This window comes from Stegostoma tigrinum, chromosome 22 (assembly GCF_030684315.1).
Source record: "Stegostoma tigrinum isolate sSteTig4 chromosome 22, sSteTig4.hap1, whole genome shotgun sequence".
NCBI lineage: Eukaryota > Metazoa > Chordata > Chondrichthyes > Orectolobiformes > Stegostomatidae > Stegostoma > Stegostoma tigrinum.
The window spans coordinates 31,770,729-31,791,029 of record NC_081375.1 but is presented as its reverse complement, the minus strand read 5'-3'; the positions used below and the strand labels follow the sequence as shown (position 1 = coordinate 31,791,029).

The 20,301-nt window shown below is 40.1% G+C and overlaps 1 protein-coding gene across 6 annotated transcripts in view; it reads left to right on the top strand.

The window, feature by feature from the left end:
• Window positions 1-20,301, top strand: part of LOC125463480 (alpha-1,6-mannosylglycoprotein 6-beta-N-acetylglucosaminyltransferase B) — an 875,834-nt gene that overhangs the window by 811,941 nt on the left and 43,592 nt on the right. For all 6 annotated transcript variants that reach the window (XM_059653747.1, XM_048554765.2, XM_048554763.2 and 3 more), the window contains one exon: window positions 12,795-12,941. In XM_059653747.1, coding sequence (XP_059509730.1) covers window positions 12,795-12,941 — 147 coding nt within the window. The remainder of the gene's footprint in view (window positions 1-12,794; window positions 12,942-20,301) is intronic.

The following is a 20,301-nucleotide window of genomic DNA, read 5'->3' as shown; positions in this document are numbered from 1 at the left end:
AATGTGGTATAGCATTGTGTTTCATGTCTATATCACATTGATTCAGCGTCCTGCCAATACATATTTCTCATTGCGTGCATCTCTCACTCACACACGTATGATCTCCAGGGAAATTACACATATTTTCCATTCCCCTAAAACAGTCCAATTTAGGTATACTTTAAATACCTATTATGTGAATATAAATGTGTTCTAATTTTATTTCTACCTTGTCCAGTTCTATGCATAACAATATGCTCCACTGTTTCAATTCCTGTACCAGAAGAACAGGTTTACTGTGTTCAAGCTATTAAATCCCAAATTATAATATTGGAGACCTCCATTGGGTCATCCCCTAAACAGTTGAACTAAAGGCAATAGAGTCAAATTTATTGCAACTGTTTCACGGTTTAATTTTTCTAGCCCTGGCACCATTTTGATGAGTCTTTGCTGTAATACCTCTTACCTCAATATTGGTTTGGCAAGGTTCAGCACCCAGGGCTGAATTGCAGTACTGGGCTCTGGCATAGGCTCTGAAGAGCTAAAGTATACATTTCTCTAACCAACCTCAGGTAAAGGGCAACATTCCATTAGCCCCTTTGATAATGTTCTGTACCCATACATCAGCTTTTACTGATATATTGATTGGGGTCATCAACCTGGCTTGTCTATTTATAGTACCGCCAGAAACCCTTAGAATGTAAATCTTTACTCTTGATTGAACCCTGAATGAACCTTGTTATGCATATCTCGCATGTTCATCTCTCATACATAGTATTAACGTGACAAACAGCATTGTGTTTCATGTCTATATCACATTGATTCAGCGTCCAGCAAATACATGTTTCTCATTGCGTGCATATCTCACTCACACACGTATGATCTCCAGGGGAATTACACATATTTTCCATTCCCCTAAACCAGTCCAATTAAGGGTAGGTTTGCACAATCTGTTTTTAAATTGACATAAAAATATTTGAAGATCACGTTGACACATATAAAGGATTGCCTGCGATATCTTTTCGATAATGGAATGTGGTTTTATGATCTGGGCTAGATTTTAAACAAACTTCAGAGCATGTTTTGCAAAGTAGACTGTTAAAAGATAATTGGGTCCCAGTTAGTTGATTCTCATTTCAGTTCAGCTTCTACTCAGTGAAGTTATTGCAACAAAAGAATTTGCTCCATTTGGCAAAATGTTTTATTTTGCTTCTTTATCTCCTGTATTTGCTATTTTGTCATTTTGTATGAAATGTGTTTTCCCAAGTCAAAAATGACTATTAAAACCTCCAAGAAAATTGTACACAAATGGTCACAATATGTTCTCTGCTGAAGACAATTTTCTTTGAGTTGGTTGTATTCCACTTATTATGACATAAACCTAATATTCGGTGTTTAATAATAAAAAGGCAGGTGTTCTTTCTGGACTTCAGTAAAGTGTTTGACAAGGTTCCACATGGTAGACTGGTTGATAAGGATAGATGACATGGGATCTGGGGGAGATAGCCAATTGGATACAAAATTAGCTTGAAGGTAGGAGACAGAGGATGGTGCTAGAGGATTTTTTTTTCAGATTGGAGGCTTGTGACCAATGCTGTGCCACTAGGATCAGTGCTGGTTCCATTGTTTTTCATTTTTTATATGATTGATTTGGATGTGAATTTGGTATGGTTAAGTAAGTTTGCAGATGACACCAAAATTAATGGTGCAGTGGACAGCAAAGAAGGCTCTCTCAGAGTAAAGGATCTTGATCAGACGGGCCAATTGCCCGAGGAACCACAGATGGAGTTCAATTTAGATAAATGTGAGGTGTTGCATTTTGGTAAGGCAAACCAGGCCAGGACTTTTACAGTAAATGGTCGGGCCCTGGGGAGGGTTGCCAAACAAAGAGACCCAGGAGTGCAGGCGTACTGTTCCTTCAAAGTGGAGTCACAGGTAGACAAGGCGGTGAAGGCATTTGGTACGCTTGCCTTCATTGGTCTCAACATTGGTTATGGGAGTTGGGATGTCATATGGCAGTTGTACAGGACATTAATGAGGCCACCTTTAGAATACTGCATTCAATTCTGGTAGCCGTTCTATGGGAAGGGTGTTGTTAAACTTGAAACGGTGCCGAAAAGCTTCTCAAGGATGATGCCAGGACTGGAGAGTTTGAGCTATAGGGAGAGGTTGGATCGGCTGGAGCTTTGATGGGGCAATAGATAATGCAATGGGATCTGAGGAAGCTATGTAAATCCTTGGAAACTGACGCTGTTTTGATTCCAGCTAATGGTAATTCTAGACAAGCGAAATTGCAAAGTTGAACCTGGCTTGATTACTCAGGAAGTTTATTTTTCTTCTTGTTTAATGTGGAGGTCAGTCACTGAACATATTCACAAGATTCAGCCAATCTCCTTTTAACAAAAGTTTATCATACAAATTAAATAAACCATGAACTCCGTCACAGCATACAAGACTATTGGAATGATACAATTACAATTATCAGAAAGAAAAAGTCATCCTTTTTATCCCAACAACAGCCAATAAGGAACTGAAACCTCAGTAAAAAAGTCACCCCGAGATCCACAAAAAAATCTTCTTGCTCAACTGGAACAGTTGCAGCTGGTTTCCTTTGGGCAGATTTCTGTGTATTTCACTTGATGCTATTTTCTTTAATTTAGTGCCACTCCCCACACCCTTAAAACAAGTTGCTAATTCAGCTCACTTAATACTTAACATGGATTTCCTAAATCCATGTCTTCAACTGCCTTGTAGGATAGCTTATCACTAATTGTTCCATCTTTTTTCTGCCACTGTAATTTTACTGTAATGCGTATATTATGTATAGTATAAAGTTTGATTTGTATTTGCATATTGTGTGGATTGGGAAGGAATAACAGTATTTAATTTTAAATTAATTCTGTGAGTGGTGCCAAGTAGTTTGAAAATTTGTTTATATGCATTTAAATATGGTCTTTGAAAAACACTTGAGGTGAATACTTCCATGCTTTTAAGAAAACAAGGATTGAAGTGAGAAAGTAAATGGCCTGGTACATAGCAATGATGTCACCTATGACATAAGAAGGCAATGACAGAAACAGGTTTTCTTTTCAACAGAAAGACAAACTATCCAGAAGGTTAGTGAGCAGGTAGATGTCTTTAACAAAGTAAAGCAGGTTTTGTTTTCAGTGAGTAAGGGTCTACAAAAAGAACAGTGTTGTTGAGCAGTCTCTAAAATCACCCAGACAGAAGTCATTGAAGTTCATAGGAGACAAATTCAAAAATCAGAAAGAATTAAGCTGTCAGAAAATTAGACACCCCACAAGGCTTTCTAATTCATAAATGTAAGGACCACATGTTAATGTGTAAGTGGGCTATGTAATCAGGTTATTTAAGGGTCTCATGAAATGATACCAAAGAAAAAAGTGAATGTGGGTGTTTGCCAAACAGAAAAAGCATAGCCATGTCCACTCTTTGAGAAAGATTGAAGTGGAAACATAATTTTTATATGGTGTAATATAGTTTGTGTTTCACTCCTTTTAAATGTGATAAACCTCATGTTCTTTTATTAAAAATACATTTGCAGCCTCGTGTGAATATGTTCAATGGCTGACAACCATGGTAAACAAATGCAAACTAAAACTTATGATTTATCAAGCCAGGTTTCATTCTAGTATCTGACTTGTCCAGTATAAACATTAATTAAGATCATTACACTCAGCTTCTCATGACTTCTGCAGAGCCTTGTTAGCTTGGAGACTGCTACTAAACACTGCTCTTCGGATTGTTTGATTTCATTTCCTCCGCATGAATCTATTTCTGCCTCTCCACCACCATCTTGTAAAGTGAAATTCTGCAACTATTTTCATAATTATTTCCCAGTTGGTCATTTAGCCAAAATGCTATTTTCAATTAATTATTCAAAAGTACTTTCTGACCTTTTCCTTTAAAAGTCAGATCTACACAGAACTGTAAACAGGAACTCTAAACTAATATTTCCTCCACATTCAATACCAAGTACACAAACAATAAAACGTTATGAAATTTCATCACAATCCTTCTGTTTTGACCTAATCACAAAGATATTTTACAGGTTTTAAAGAAAATAAACAGATCATCATGGATTTGTGCTCTATTACGTACATGGCCATTCATTAGATAAGAAGAGTAAGCACTTAAGAATCCTCTGTTCAATACATTGCACTTTAAACATTCCTCCACCCCATGCAGTTTGTGTTGGTTGCCCCATTCCTTGTGTTCTACAAAGAAAAACATTATTTAATAAATTTTGCTTAAATTGCCAGTTTATTTCAACATATTGTCCTTTCTATTCATTATCCATTGGGTGGAAAGATGCAATCAATGTTTAGTAAATTACTATTATAGCAGTTCTATTACTTTCACAAGGTCATACAACATGTTCAGGCGTACAGATCCAAGGTGAAAGGAAAATGCAACAAAAGCAGTGGAAAATATGAGACCACGATAATCAGGAAACAGGATAATATGACAAGAATGAGATAAAGGCAATGGATGAAGTATAAACAGCAATGTCAAGGACAAAGACAAATACACAACCTGCAATCATGACAAATAAACAGTGAACATCTTAACGCATGCATCACGTTTTTATTCCATGAACTTAACCCACTGGCCAATCTCCTGGGCACAATCAGCCTGCATAACTATGCATGAGTTACACACTTTCTGGCAGAAGCTTTACTTTTAATGGAAACAAAGGAAATCAATCTGTGTCAATCCCCAGAGTTATAGGTTTCGAGTTACAGGAGAGGAAAAAGAAAGCCTTCTAACTAGTTTATGATCAATGTTTTTCTCAACGTTCCTCTCATAGGCTCAGAAAGGAATCAAGTAAGATACATTATCCTTTTCCTTTAAGGAAACAAATTAGAGGTACAATTTTTTAAAATCAAGATAAGAAAATAAATGGAGAACAGAACAGAAAAAAACAGCAAGCATGACTAAATTGCTCAAGGGTATTTTATCCTGTATGGCATTCTAATTATTTATTTTACCAGTCAGAGGTTATCATTAAGTGTTGTTGGCCGTGCTTAACATTTGAATAATTTAATAAGAGATTAGAATGTGTAGAGCTGGATGAACACAGCAGGCCAAGCAGCATCAAAGGAGAAGGAAAGCTAACATTTTGGAGACCAGAAATGTCAGCTTTCCTGCTCCTTTGATGCTGCTTAGCCTGCTGTGATCATCCAGCTCCACGTCTTGTTATCTCAGATTCTCCAGCATCTGCAATTCCTACTAACTCTGAATAATTTAATCTTTGTTTTAGCACCGACAGTTAACAATCATGTTGGCTGATGTTTTCCGCAGACCTGATGTTAAACAGAAATTTTATATAGTCTGAGTAAGGAGAGTTTAATTGTTGATTATAGGAGGAATTACATCAAGGCTGTGGGGGTCTCATAGTCCACTGAAGTTCCAGTGAAAGATCCACTTGCCTCAGCCAGTCAGGCAGCAGCAAACCACTCTGAGTGGGGGAGGGGTGGGAGTTCACTGAAATCAAATCCTTGGCACAAGTCCCACCAAGTCCTGACCAGGGGCAGGCAGCTCTTAGGATCATCAGTGTCACTGCTGGGTGGCTACTGATGGACAATCATCCCAGATTGTGGAAGACCTAGTACAAAAATAAATGATGGTGGAGCAGGGGCATGTCACAGGTCTGGGAATGTGGAGAGACGTGGATGAGGAGAATGGAAGCATGAGAAGTCCATGGGGTACCCACCACCCAACATCCAATCTCTTGATCAGGTACTTATTACCTTTTGACTTGAGAGGCCTTAGCACATCAATCAAGGCTCACAATCCATTTTCATGGAAGCAGCTGTCAGAAACATTTAATGTTCAGAAGCCCATCTGCAGCTGGGTTAATCCTATTTGTGGTGGTCTGAAGCTCTTAAATGGTCCTTAATTGGTCACTTAAAGATTTCAACTGGTTGAACATGGGATTTATCACCTGAAACTTAATTCTTGTAGAAGCAGGAAGGTGGAGGGATTTGGATACACCACCACCCTTCCTCATTAAACATCCTCCCTTCCTCTGAGCTTGCTCCTTCTTGGAGCAGATGATCACCCCCACACCTCCCACCATGCATTTCATTTTTTTTCATGAGTTACATTTATTTAAGTCAGCAATACTTCCATTGATTCAGCTTGTCCCCTTTAAGCTAAAGAGTAGGGGAATAAAAAGACATAGCATATTTCCAAAAAATGTAATTTTATTTTCAGGATCCATACTACATGGGTCATTGGCAGTTCAGGTGTGATGCCCTGCATCTACTGTTTATTTTTATACAGTAGTTATGTGGTTATCTCTGGCTAGGCCAGCATTTATTGCCCATATGTCGTTGCCCTTGAGAAGGTGGTGGTAAACTGCCTCCTTGAACTGCTGCAGTCCATGCACTAGAGATAGACTTACAATACTGTTAGGCATTTAATTCTAGGATTTTGACCAAATGGCTTTGAAAGAAGAGTGATATTTCCAAGTCAGGATGATGAGTGGCTTGGATGGGTTCATGCAGGTGATTGTGTCTCCATGTATCTGCTGTGCTTGTCGTTCTAGATGACTATAAGACGACAACAAATAGAAATAGAATTAGGCCATTTGGACACTTGAACCTGGCCTGCCATTCAATAGAATCATAGCTGATGTGATATTCATCACATCCGCTTTCCTACCCTTTCTCTGAATCCTTAATGCTTTAACTGAGCAAGAATCTATCTGTCTCAGCCTTAAATGTACACAAAAAAATCTGCCCACAGCTTTTTGTGGCAGACAGTGCAAAGACTCACAACCCTCTGACAGAAGAACTTTCTCCTCGGCTGTTTTAAATTGGTGCCCCTTTATTCTGAGACTATGCCCTCTGGTCCTAGACTCTCCCATGAGGGGAAACATCCTCTCAGTAATTGCCCTGTTTTTCCCCTTAAGAATCTGACCTGTTGCAATTAAATCACCAATCATTCTTCCCTCCAGTGAGTTGAGTCCCAACTTGCTCACAAGAAAATACCTCCATACCAGGGATCATCCTAGTGAAATCTCTCTGGACTGCCTTCAACGAAATGATATCTTTCCCTTAAGTAAGGGGATAAAAACTGTCCACAGTATTCTAGATAAAAATCAAAAGAACTGTGGATGCTGTAAATCAGTAACAAGAACAGAAGATGCTGGAAAATCTCAGCAGGTCTGGAAGCATCTGTGAAGAAAAATCAGAGTTAACATTTCAGGTCCAGTGATTCTTCCTCAGAACTGATTGTAGCTCGGAAAGTGTTGGTTCATATTGCAGAAGGTAGGGAGGGGGAGGGGCTAAAGAGTAAACAAGAGGTGGGAATAGAGCCAGAGACACAGAAGAGCAGTTGGATAGACAAAGGAGTTCATAGCAATCTGTCTAGGAGAGTGAATAGCTGTTAATTGGGACTGTGAGTAACTAACAATAGGTAGTGTGTCATGGCAGACTGTGGTAACAAGGCTTGGTGTGTAGGGGTTGGGGCTAGGACATGGGAGAGTTTAGGCCATAAACAGAGCTTGGAGGGCTGCAGGGTCCCCAAGCAGAAAATGAGTTGTTCTCCCAGCTTGCACCCAGCTTTGTGGGAAAACTGCAGCAAGTGTAAGGCAGAGATGTTGGCCAGGGAACAGAGTGGTGTGTTAAAATGTCAGGCAACTGGATGCTCAGGGTCCTTTTTACAAGCAGAATATAGATGTTCTGCGAAGCGGTCTCCCAGTCTATGCTTCGTTTCCCCAATGTAGAGGAGACCACATTGTGAGCAGTGAATGCAATAGACTGGATTGTGGGAAGTGCAGGTGAAATGCTGCTTCACCTGGAAGTTATGTTTGGCCCCATGGATACTGGGGAGGGAGGAGGTGCAAGGGGCTATGGGGGGTTGTTGGGAGTGAAGGAAGAAAGGACCGGGATGACCCAGAGAGAACGGTCCCTGCAGAAGGTGGAGAAGGGAGGGGAGGGGAATATGTGTCTGGTGGTGGCATCTCACTGGAGGTGGCGGAAATGGTGTCTCTGTTCTCCTGAATGTGGATGCTAGTGGAATGAGAGGTAAAGACCAGGGGAACCCAATTGCTGTTGCCGGAGTGTCTTGGATTACAGAGTGCATCCAAGCAGTTCTTTTTAGATTCAATTATATATAGTTAAGAAAAGGCTCGACAACAGCAATTTGCTTAAATATGAACATTTATTGAGTAATGGAATATTTATTAAGTAAATGGAATAGTGTAGGTTAGATGGGCTTGAGATCGGTATGACAGGTCAGCACAACATCGAGGGCCAAAGGGCCCGTACTGTGCTGTAATGTTCTATGTTCTATGTTCTATAAAAAGAATGAAACAAAGAGGAAAGAAAAACAATAAGCCTCATGCTCTTCTGGCCTTTGGCGGACCCCTCGATCGATAGCTGGTCTGGAGGCTGTGCTTGTTCCTGGCACCATTCACACTTCAAGTCCGAGGCAAAGTCTAGCTCGCAGAACTAAACTCTGCCTCTCTTATACAGTGTAACAAACAGCCAGAGCAGAGAAAGCAGATACAAACGACAAAACTAGTACAGAAAACGGCTACAGAAAAACAAGCTGCAGGTGTCGTCTTCACCCCATAAGGGAATGTTCATAGGACTCAGTCAAGGTTATGCAGCTTGTCAACTATAATCATTATCTTTCCCAGCCTATTTTCTCATCCTGTACAATCTATTTTCTCATGCAGCTGTCAAATATCGTCATTAGCTTTTAGCCTTTAGGCTCATCCTATATGTTCCACCCGGATGATATTTGACAATGCATGTTACAATTGCAAATGCAGATGTAAATTAGTGACAGCCGCACAAGAATGTATAAGAGTACTTGGTCTACACCAGAAGATTAAAACTACAACAAAAATGACTAACAAAAGGGTGTACCACCAAATTAATGATCACAGTGGCCTCTGGGGACTGACCCTTAAATATCACACCCCGGGCATACGGTCATGATGGAAACAGCTTTTTGTGCCACCTGAGTGAGGCAACTAGAATATCGTCTACATTCCTTTTTTCAGTTAATCTATTTACATAATTTGCTCTAAAATTCAGGATATTGTAGATTCAGGTTCCTTAATTTGCTTCTTTCTTTTATGGTCCAGTTTCCTATCCACACATCATTTCACTCAATAACAGTACAGTAACATAATACATGGATTCAAAGTTTTTTCCAGCTCTCTTCATCTGTTTCTGTCTTGAGAATACCTCTTCAATATGTTTCCCTCCATGCTAATTTTATGAATAACTGTATCATTGAGTGGTAACTATCTCCATGTGCAGGTACACCCTTTGAGCTATAATACACATGGGATCAAATAATACAGCTCCAACCTTCCTCAAGCTGTACCTTCAACTTATTCTTCCTGGATTTTATTTTCCCTGGGGTTCCCTTACCACAACCTCCTACACCACCTGAGTCTTAGCTCAGCCTTCTTTCACATACACTAATTGTCCTAACACATGACAATTTCACCTTCCAGTTTAATCATACAAATGCTCAAAATGAGATTACTGTAAGTCATCCAATGGGACCTTTCGCTGAGTCCGCTATTACTCCTTCCTGAATCAATATTCTTTCATTGCTATAACATTTTGATATAATAACCAATCACACTTTTTATTTTGATTGTAATACTTTTTACATCCCTTTCATTAATACTACTTTCATTGTTTTAAATTCAATTTCTCTATGGATTTTGGGACAGCGCCTATTCATTTAAACTATGTTTTCATGCTCTTCCAAGCCGCACAAGTGCTTTTGTCAAGTCGGTGTACTTGTCTGAGACCTGTCTTCCAGTGCATGCTTTTTACTGTCTCATGTTTGTTCCCTCCGAGGTAACATACACTTATGTTAGTGTCCCAAAACCACGTCATGCATTTTTGACTCCCATACAATCAAATGATCTGTTAGGTCTTATTTATCTCTCCTCAAGTGGTCCCAATTCCTCGGTAATGGTTTGGTCACCAGTTCTTATAAAAGGAAAGACAAGGACACAAACATCACCAAGGGAAAGCTATTAGTTTCACGCTCTCATTTAAATCTTCTTTTCATTACTGTAACCTAAATTGCCCCTCCAACACATTATTTTAATGTGTTGTTGATGAAGGGCTTGATGGGATGAGGATGCCTCATCCAGCACTATGTTGCCTCTTTGAAAAGTGTTCAGCCTTCGAATGTCTCCAGTTTTTGGAAAGAACAAGTTCTATCCACTCCATGTCAAACAGAATGGGTTCATTAGTATTAATGTATTGCAGATTCAAAAAGGGGCGGAGCATAAACTCCTGGCTTGAGAAGGGTGGCAATGGGAACCTGCATGGTGCCCAGCTATTCCTGTCTTTTCATGGGGTATGCAGAATATTCCAGCCCTACTCTAGCCCCCATCCACAACTCTTTCTCCAACGTATCAATGATGTCATCAGTGCTGCTTCCCTCTCTCGTCCAGACTTGGAAAAGTTCATCAATCTTGCTTTCAATTTCTACTCTGCCCTCACTTTCACCAGGTCTATCACTGAGTCTTCCCTTCCCTTCCTCAACATCTCTGTTTCCATTTCTGGGGATAGACTGGCCACTAATATTCACTATAAACCCACCAACTCCCACAGCTACCTGGACTATACATCCTCACACCCTGCTTCTCGTAAAAACTCCATCCCATTGTCTCAATTTCTCCATCTCCACCATATATGATCAGGTGAGGCCAACTTCAACAAGGGAAAGTTATTAGCTCTGAAATGTACACCTTCTTCCTATCCGGGGACTTCCCAGCATCCATGTATCCAGCGAAGGTGCAACACCTGCCCATTTACCTCTTCCCTCCCCATTATCCAAGGGCCCAAACACACCATTCAGGTGAAGCAGCACACAATGTGGTCTCCTCTGCATTGAGGAAATGAAGCGTAGACTGGGTGACCGCTTTGCAGAACATCTACGTTCTGCTTGCAAAAGAGGACACTGAGCTACCTGTTACCTGCCACTTTTACACACCGCCCTATTCCGTGCAGTTTTCCCCTGAAGCTCAGTGCGAGCTGGAAGAACAACACTTCATTTTCCATGTGGGGACCCTGCAACCCTCCAGACTCACTATCAAGTTCAATAATTTTCGAGCCTGAACTCTCCCATGTCTTAGACTCAACTCCTACCTATTGTTAGTCACTAACATATCCCATTAACCCCTATTCATCCTCCTAACCAGATCATTATCAATTCCTTTGTCTATCCAACTGCTCTTCTCTGTCTTTGGGCTCTACCCCCTATCCTCTATTTACTCCTTATCCCCACCCCCTCCCTATCTTCTGCACTTTATAAAAAAATGTCCTAGCTACCATCAGTTCTGAGGCAGCATCACTGGACCTGAAACGTTAACTCTGATTTTTCTTCACAGATGCTGCCAGACCTGCAAAGCTTTTCCAGCAACTTCAGTTTTTGCATAGTATTTTAGATGTGGTCTCACCAGCACCTTATAAAGTTGCAGTACGACTTCCTATTCCAATGTCTTTAAGTAAGAACCAACATTCCCCATGAGCCTTCCTGATTACCTGTTGTACCTGTGTGCTAGCTTGATCCACCAGCTCAAGGTGCTGCATTGCACGCCTACAGCAATCACTTCAGAAGGGAGATAACACCAGGAAACCACGTTGCAATGAGATTGAAACTGGAGAATGAGTTGGAGCCATGAGCCAGATTGAACCGATAGAAACACATTTCATAATGACCCACACCTGGCAGCAATCCTACCTTGAAAGATTGGTCAGCCAATATTTCCTTCAATTAAATATTGAGAAGCCCAAAGCAATTACTTTTGTTTCTCTGCAAATGCTGTTCTGACCAGCCTTCCAGCTTCAACCCCCATTCAGTTATAAGTTCATCTAAATCTCCACTGCCCATGCCCTATCTTGTGTCTAGTCCTGTTCACCCTTCGACATTGTGCTCACTGATTTACATTGGCTCTCAATTAAGCAACGCCTCAATTCTATAAGCCTCTTCACCATATTAAAGCCACCTATGATTTTGCCCCATATTACCTTCTCAGCCCTACAATCCTCTGAGCTCCTCCAAGTCGGCCCTTTAAAATATAATCAATTATAAACTAAACTTTGAAGCTAGGACCCAAGGGCACAGCCTTAGAGTAAAGGGAAAACCTTTTAGAACAGAGATTAAGAGAAAATTCTTTAGCAAGAGACTGGTGAATCTATGGAATTCACTGCCGCAGAAGGCTGTGAAGGCCAGGTCATTGAGTATATTCAAGACAGGGATAGATCTGTTCTTCATTGTCAAGGGGACCAAAGATTATGGAGAGAATGGGGTTAAGAAAATTATCAACCATGATTGAATGGTGGAGTAGACTTGATAAGCTGAATGGCCTAATTTCTGCTCCTATGTCTTATGGCCCTAATCTTACAGTCTTACCTAAACACATGACCACTGGGAGTTGCTCCTTTAGCTGCTGGGGTTATGTGCTCTAGGATTCTCTAAACATCTCAACCTCGCTTTTCTTTCTTAAAGCATTAATAAAAACCCTTCTCCTTTACTAAATATGTAATGATCTGCCTTAACATGTTTCTTTGTAACGTGAAGTTCCTTGAGGTTTGTTGGTACATTGAAAGCTAAAGCCAACTGTGCTGACCTTGACAGGATGAAACTTGCTCCACTGTAGCTCGCGAGTCTTACCTACAATGCCCCAGACATTTGCTTGTGTCCGTCCCGGTCTTGGTATTTTCCTGCTTGACTATTGTCATATCAGCCTTTCATTCCTAATTATCTTTATCTTTGCTTTTGCTTTTATTCTCTAGCTCTTCATTGGATTGGGGTTCCCATATGAAGGACCTGCCCCTCTGGAAGCCATTGCTAATGGATGTATTTTCCTTCAACCCCGATTCAACCCACCTCACAACTCAAAAAACAATGAGTTCTTCAGGGGGAAACCCACTTCAAGAGAGGCAAGTAATGGCATTATCCATGGACATAACGTGCATTATCATAGAAACAGAGAGAAGGAACTCAGGAAAGAGCTAAGGAAAGTCAGGCACCATTTATGGAGGAAGTGGTCCACACATTATAACAACTCCATTGAATATATAGCAACCATAGATTTTGTGATAAACTTTCTGAGGAGTTGTGCATAGACAAAGTGTACATCAACAAAAACACAAATTACAACTTTGAACTGCTGCAAAAAGCTATACTTATGTCCTCACTCTGTTCTGTCAATGGCTATGAAGTTTTCACCATCAAAACATCAATGACAGAGGGCCTGTGTTGTGGTGTTGACAATGCATCAATGAGCCACACAGGAGTAAAGGCATACATTCATTGTGTCATTAATACTTTTCAAGTAGAGCAGGTTATCATCACTTTTGTTATTAAACCCAGGTAATCAAAAAATAAAGTCAAATCATTTTATAGTTTCTAGATTCTCTAAGTAATAGTCTTATGATCTTAGCCCATGTTAATACTGGACACGTCAAATCACAGATTGAAATGTGGCTTGACAGATCATAGTTTTATTTTTAGTTTTAACAAGCTGGTCTTTTTGAAATGCATAATGCCGCAGATCTGGTTTTAACAATAAAATAGAAGTTTAATTCAAACAAGAAATAAAGTCTAAATAAAATGAACCAGGCTATTTACATGCGATATAAGTATAAAAAATTCAAAATGCATGGTAAAATACAACCCCATTAATCCCCCCAAAAAGTTATTTTATAGTATTCATGTCAGAGAGAATCCTTTTCTCTTTCCTATTCACACTAATTTAACTGTGGCTTCAAGTCCATGTTCTTGAGAATCTGATAGCTTCTTCACACAACTGAGATTAGACTTTCCAAGCTTCTAACAGCCCCTTCAAGGTTTTAAGCAAACACTTCTGGCCTGGAATCTCTAAACTAAACTCCTTATACTAAAGCTTCCTCTACATTGGGGAAACCAAGCGGAGGCTTGGGGACCGCTTTGCAGAACACCTCCGCTCAGTCCGCAACAAACAACTGCACCTCCCAGTCGCAAACCATTTCCACTCCCCCTCCCATTCTTTAGATGACATGTCCATCATGGGCCTCCTGCAGTGCCACAATGATGCCACCCGAAGGTTGCAGGAACAGCAACTCATATTCCGCCTGGGAACCCTGCAGCCCAATGGTATCAATGTGGACTTCACCAGTTTCAAAATCTCCCCTTCCCCCATTGCATCCCTAAACCAGCCCAGTTCGTCCCCTCCCCCCACTGCACCACACAACCAGCCCAGCTCTTCCCCTCCACCCACTGCATCCCAAAACCAGTCCAACCTGTCTCTGCCTCCCTAACCTGTTCTTCCTCTCACCCATCCCTTCCTCCCACCCCAAGCCACACCCCCATCCAACTACTAACCTCATCCCACCTCCTTGACCTGTCCATCTTCCCTGGACTGACCCATCCCCTCCCTACCTCCCCACCTATACTCTCTCCACCTATCCTCTTTCCTCTCCGTCTTCGGTCCGCCTCCCCCTCTCTCCCTACTTATTCCAGAACCCTCACCCCATCCCCCTCTCTGATGAAGGGTCTAGGCCCGAAATGTCAGCTTTTGTGCTCCTGAGATGCTGCTTGGCCTGCTGTGTTCATCCAGCCTACATTGTATCATCTTGGATTCTCCAGCATCTGCAGTTCCCATTATCTCCTTATACTAAAGCAACCTCTTTCTTCATAGTCATAAACTAATTCACTTTCTCAGGAACAGATCTTTTATGCATTCATCTTCCAAAACCTCTAAGCCAAGACTTTTTAAAATGGCCATATGGAAACCTAAAAGCTCTTTTTCAAGCTTTGGGTGATGCCTTTCAGCCCAAAGAAAAATTCCTGAATGATCTATCTGAAAGTCTAATATTTTACTTTTTTTCACTTGTAACTCTCTCAATGTAGTGAAGGGGACTGTCAGAGATTACAGCAGTATATAAATAGATTGGAGAGTTGGGCAGATAAATGGCAGATGGAGTTCAATATGGGCAAATACAAGGTGATGCATTTTGGAAGATCTAATTCACGAGCGAACTATACAGTAAATGGAAAAGTCCTGGGGAAAATTGATGTTCAGAGAGATCTGGGTGTTCAGGTCCACTGTTCCCTGAAAGTGGCAACACAGGTCAATAAAGTGGTCAAGAAGGCATACGGCAAGCTTTCCTTCATTGGACGGGGTATTGAGTACAAGAGTTGGCAGGTAATGTTACAGTTGTATAAGACTTTGGTTCGGCCACATTCAGAGCACTGTGTACAGTTCTGGTCACCACATTACCAAAAGGATGTGCATGCTTTGGAGACGGTGCAGAGGAGGGTCACCAGGGTGTTGCCTGGTATGGAGGGTGCTAGCTATGAAGAGATGTTGAGTAGATTAGGATCATTTTCATTAGAAAGATGGAGATTGGGGAGGACCTGTTTGAGGTCAAAAAAATCTTGAGGGGTATAGACAAGGCTGATAGCAAGAAGCCTTTTCCCACAGTGGGGGACTCAATTACTAGGGGTCATGAGTTCAAAGTGAGAGGAGGAAAGTTTATGGGAGATATGCGCAGAAAGTTCTTTACACAGAGGGTGGTGGGTGCCCAGAATGCATTGCCAGTGGACGTGGCAGACACGATAGTGTCTTTTAAGGTCTATCTGGAAAAGTACATGGATGGGCAGGGAGCAAAGGGATACAAACCCTTAGAAAATAAATGACAAATTTAGACAGAGGATCTCAATTGGCACAGGCTTGGAGGGCCGAAGGGCCTGTTCCTGTGCTGTAATTTTCTATGTTCTTTGTTCGTTGTAAACAAAACCCCATTACTTCTGGGAAGTTGCCCCCAAATATTATTTTCTTAAAGTAATTCACCCTGACTTCAGAAATTTTAACAAGTTAATCCATAACTCATTGCAAACACACAGAAAACCTATATGCCACAAGTTCAACATTCAAACTCTAAAATAGGTTATAATATATACAAATTATACATCTCTCATCACAGTAAGATGCAATTACTGACATTCCCACTGAATTGAGAACATCCAAAGATCATCCACATGGTTTCCATTCCACTCATGTTCTTTCTATCAATGCCCATTATGCAGGAAGCTATTTTCAAGTGTTCTTTCATTATTTGACCCTTTTTGACTCTTTTAATGAAAAGATTCAATTCAACAGATAATTTGTGCATAACAAAGCATGCTTCCCGCTCCCATGGTTAATTACTCCACTAAGAATGACCCAAATAGCAACAGAGGAGCACGACAATGAGGCACATGTTTTTACCAGGAAGGTTACAAAAAGACTATTAGGCTATTAAAGCAAGCTTTTCCTGTCTGCATAGGTTCAGCCGTGCATCCCAGATCATGTGATAATGATAGATATAGTTCCATGTGCTTATCACAAGTTCATGTGTCAGGATGTGACTGATAGGAAGGTCCTTGCTCAATAGGCATAACTACACAGAAGAGATGAACGTTTTGACCAGCAATCAGCGGAGTTATCAGTGATGATTACATGGAATCATCACTGTTCGTCTCTGAAGTCTTCTCCTCTGTGTAACATAATCCACCTTTAACATTATAGCCTGATCACCTTCTCCTCTGTTTGTAAACAAAAAACCACTCTGTCAAACTAACTAGACCTCCTCCAACTTGACAGCTTGTCCACCACCACTACTCTGTTCCTTGCCTACGTTGTGCTTCCCTGGGTGCTGAAACACATATCTTCATAATCACCTATTCTAACCTTTCTTCTATGTGTCAACTTTGGGTCAGAATTGCAGAAGGTAGTTCATCCTTCATACTGTACAAAAGGGTCATGAAATTCAGGAGACCATTCTCTCCTGTTTGCTTGTTTTCTAAAAGAGTTTATTGTTGCTTCCCCCTTCCACTGACATGGGGTCTGATGTTTGCTGCTGTCCTAAGAAACAAAAGTATCATGCAACTACGATATCTGGGTGGCTTTTTGCTAATCAACCTCTTCTCCATCAGCACCTTCCTTCTGATGTTCTTCTTATTTCTGCAGGGTAACAGGTAAGCCTCCAATTTAAGATTGCCTGCCCATTGGGTATAAGGCTAATTCGAGATAGGGTGAAACTACAACTGATTTTACATTCAAATTGACAGGATGTAACATAGGAAACTGAACAAGCCTTTTTTTTACCCAGATGTATTACTTAATCTTCAGGGCTTAATGATAATGCGGAACTGTGAATGAATGAATTCTCTATTCTTCTCTGACTTTATGCCATGGATACTCACATTGTAATACGTTCCCAAAAATATTATAAAAGCACAAAATATACCTATGTATGCAGTGAAGTTACAGGAATGGAATGAAATAGCAATGGATTCTCCTTTCTTATTTACTTGCCCTTAGGCTCGTCCTGAAGTGGTCGGCCTGGACATTGATTTTAAAGGCTACATATGAATTTTCATTCACTTCAATTACAGTTTTACACTGGTTGTATACCATGCAAATTAGTTGATTCAGGAAAGTGCCAGTAAATTTCTGTACAGGCAACTTATTTTAAAACAGCTTCACTCAATCCAAAGAAATGTCAGTCCCCATGATATGTCTTTAATTAGAAGTTAGACGAAAACAATCACGTGTAAAATGTTACCAGAACACTTGTTACCACAAAGGAGGAACTCTTCTTATCCAAAGGTTTCTTCACTGTGGTTCACTTTACGGTGTCTGGTTTTGAAATTGTGATCCTCTTTCAATTTAGAAACAGGTATGCATGCTCTGCAAATCACAGTTTCTGTGTCAAAGCTATTTTCTAACGTTTGGCTATAAGCCCTAATTTATGTTGGTAACATTGATTGCTTTAAAATCTTCTACAACCAGTTTGAAAATAGCTTTCGTTAACCAGCATTAAAATTGTGGATAATCTGTATTTATGGTCTTTTTAAAATCAAATTTTATTACACATGATTAATGTAGAATATTTGGCTTAGCACAAATATATTAGTTATCTACACAAGGTTCAGTGATTGATGAGAAATTCTACTGTGAGCTAGCTCAGTTGTTTAGTTTTGATTGCAACACAAAGTGCCCTGATATCAGTACATGCAGCCGGCAGCTGCAGGGAACAGATTTGTGTTTATGGGATGCATTACTTTACTGTAATCTGAAAAAGCTCTGTGTATTAACCAGGTTGCTGTTTCATTGAAACTCACAATCACAGGCCTGCAGATACTCCTGGCTTTCTTTCAAAATAATTAAAGTTAACTTGTCCTGGCAATTTACCAACAACTAAGGATCAAATTGGCCATGAACAGAAGGACAAATCGGGTAGTCAAGAATTGCCAACCAATTCTAAACCTTGATAAAGAAAATTGCCTGCCAAATTGATCTTTTTTGTGTGAAGGGCAATGGAGAAGATTAATAGTGGACATGGGCTGAATAATGCCAGAAAGGGCTAGTTGCTATTTTATAATTTTTTTTGTGTGTTCTACTTTCCTTGCTGGTCTGTTTTTCTTCTCACATCAAATTCCCTTTGGTTCTCTACATATTCTTCTTCTAATTTGTTCACAATCTGTTGGCCCCTCATTGTTGTCTCACCAGTTTATCCTCCTCTTCAAATGAGCTGCTCAGGTGGTATGCACTGCAGTAAAACAGCCACCAAATTTAGGTGGCTATTGAGTGCACTCCGTACAATGCTCTACAATAAGTTTCAAGGGATATCTTCTCTGGGTTGGTTTGAGAGAAAAAGAATCCCCCTTTCAATAATTAAAGTGAAAATACATGCATTAGTAGGAGCACAACACCCCACAATAAAATAGCAAAATGCTGCTGTTGTTTAATAGCACATTTATTACTTTAAAAAGGATATTGTGGTTGAAATCCAACATGTTAGTTGGTTTGCCACGGTGGAAAGCTGTGAGATAATAATTGAGAGAACATAGCAAAGCATATTCCATCAGTTTAATGAACCTGAGTCGCAAGGTTTACACAAATAAAACAGCAATATTCCTGATGCTTTATTTTACCATGCAGTATAAGATTTGATTTTATGCATGATAGTGAATTTTGGCGGCACTACAATTAATACAATGCAGACATTATCAATGACATAGTGACATCTTTGTCACATACAATCCATTGTTTCATTTCTTACTGTGAAAAATTATGTAGCCCTGTCTGTAGCATTCGCTCTGTCTCAATGTGCAGCTTATAATATTAGGCAACATTATATCTCTGTTATCAGTTGCCTTATAATGGAAACACTCTGCATGCAGGGTCATGGCTGTTAATGTCTCACCAACCTGAAATAAGGAAGTTCCAATATTGTTAGATATATCAGGAACCTGTACCACAGACAGCATCTGACTACAAGGAACACTCACTGAATAAAACTAGTTCAATAACAGAAAGTATACTGAATGAAATACAAAAATCCTATAAGCCAAAATTAAGAAAATCTTTGTATACTACTTTATTAAATATTCAATGTAAATATGCCGTTTTGTTAATAAAAAAAGGATTTTTAACAAGCAATTTGCTTTGAAATGGAGAACATAAGCAAGACAAGTGATTTTGCAACAGCTCAAAAATTTTGACTCTTATTGCATGCAGACTGCTTTCCCTGAGTAGTGGTGCAGTAATTTTGCATAGAGGCCCAGAGGCAGTGAAAATGCTAATTGCAGAGTGGATCTGAACAATTGCAGTATCTGGCATTGATTTCTGATGTGTGGTTAGCAGTAAATCCGTGCACTGATGAAAAAAGAAACATAACAAATGTGGTACCAAACACACAAAAAAATTAACTCAGAGGTAGTAAGAACTGCAAATGCTGGAGAATCTGAGATAACAAAGTATAGAGCTAGATGAACACAGCAGGCCAAGCAGCATCAGAGGAGCAGAAAGCTGACGTTAATGGGTTGGGACTCTTTTTCAGATTTGTTTTCTGCGATGACTCCATAAAAAGAGGCAAGAAAAATGCTTGTTATAAAATCAAGAAAAAGGAACAAAAACAACAACAGAAATTGCTGGTGAAACTCAGCAGATGTGGCAGCATCTGTGGGCAGAAAGCAAAGTTAATGTTTTGTGTCTGGTGACCCTTCCTCATTGGACCCAAAACGTCAGCTTTCCTGCTCCTCTGATGCTGCCTGGCCTGCTGTGTTCATCCAGGTCTACACCTTGTTATATCACAAATAAAATTAAGTAATGTAAGGCAATTGTAAAAAAAATCTTTAAGTTATAATTTGCATGACATCTAATGCACCGACGTAGCATTTCTTTCATGTTCTCTCCAGTGCACTATGTTGTAATGACCACAGATGTACAGGCAAGGCACTGTGTTTATCCGATGCTAAATTCATGTCATA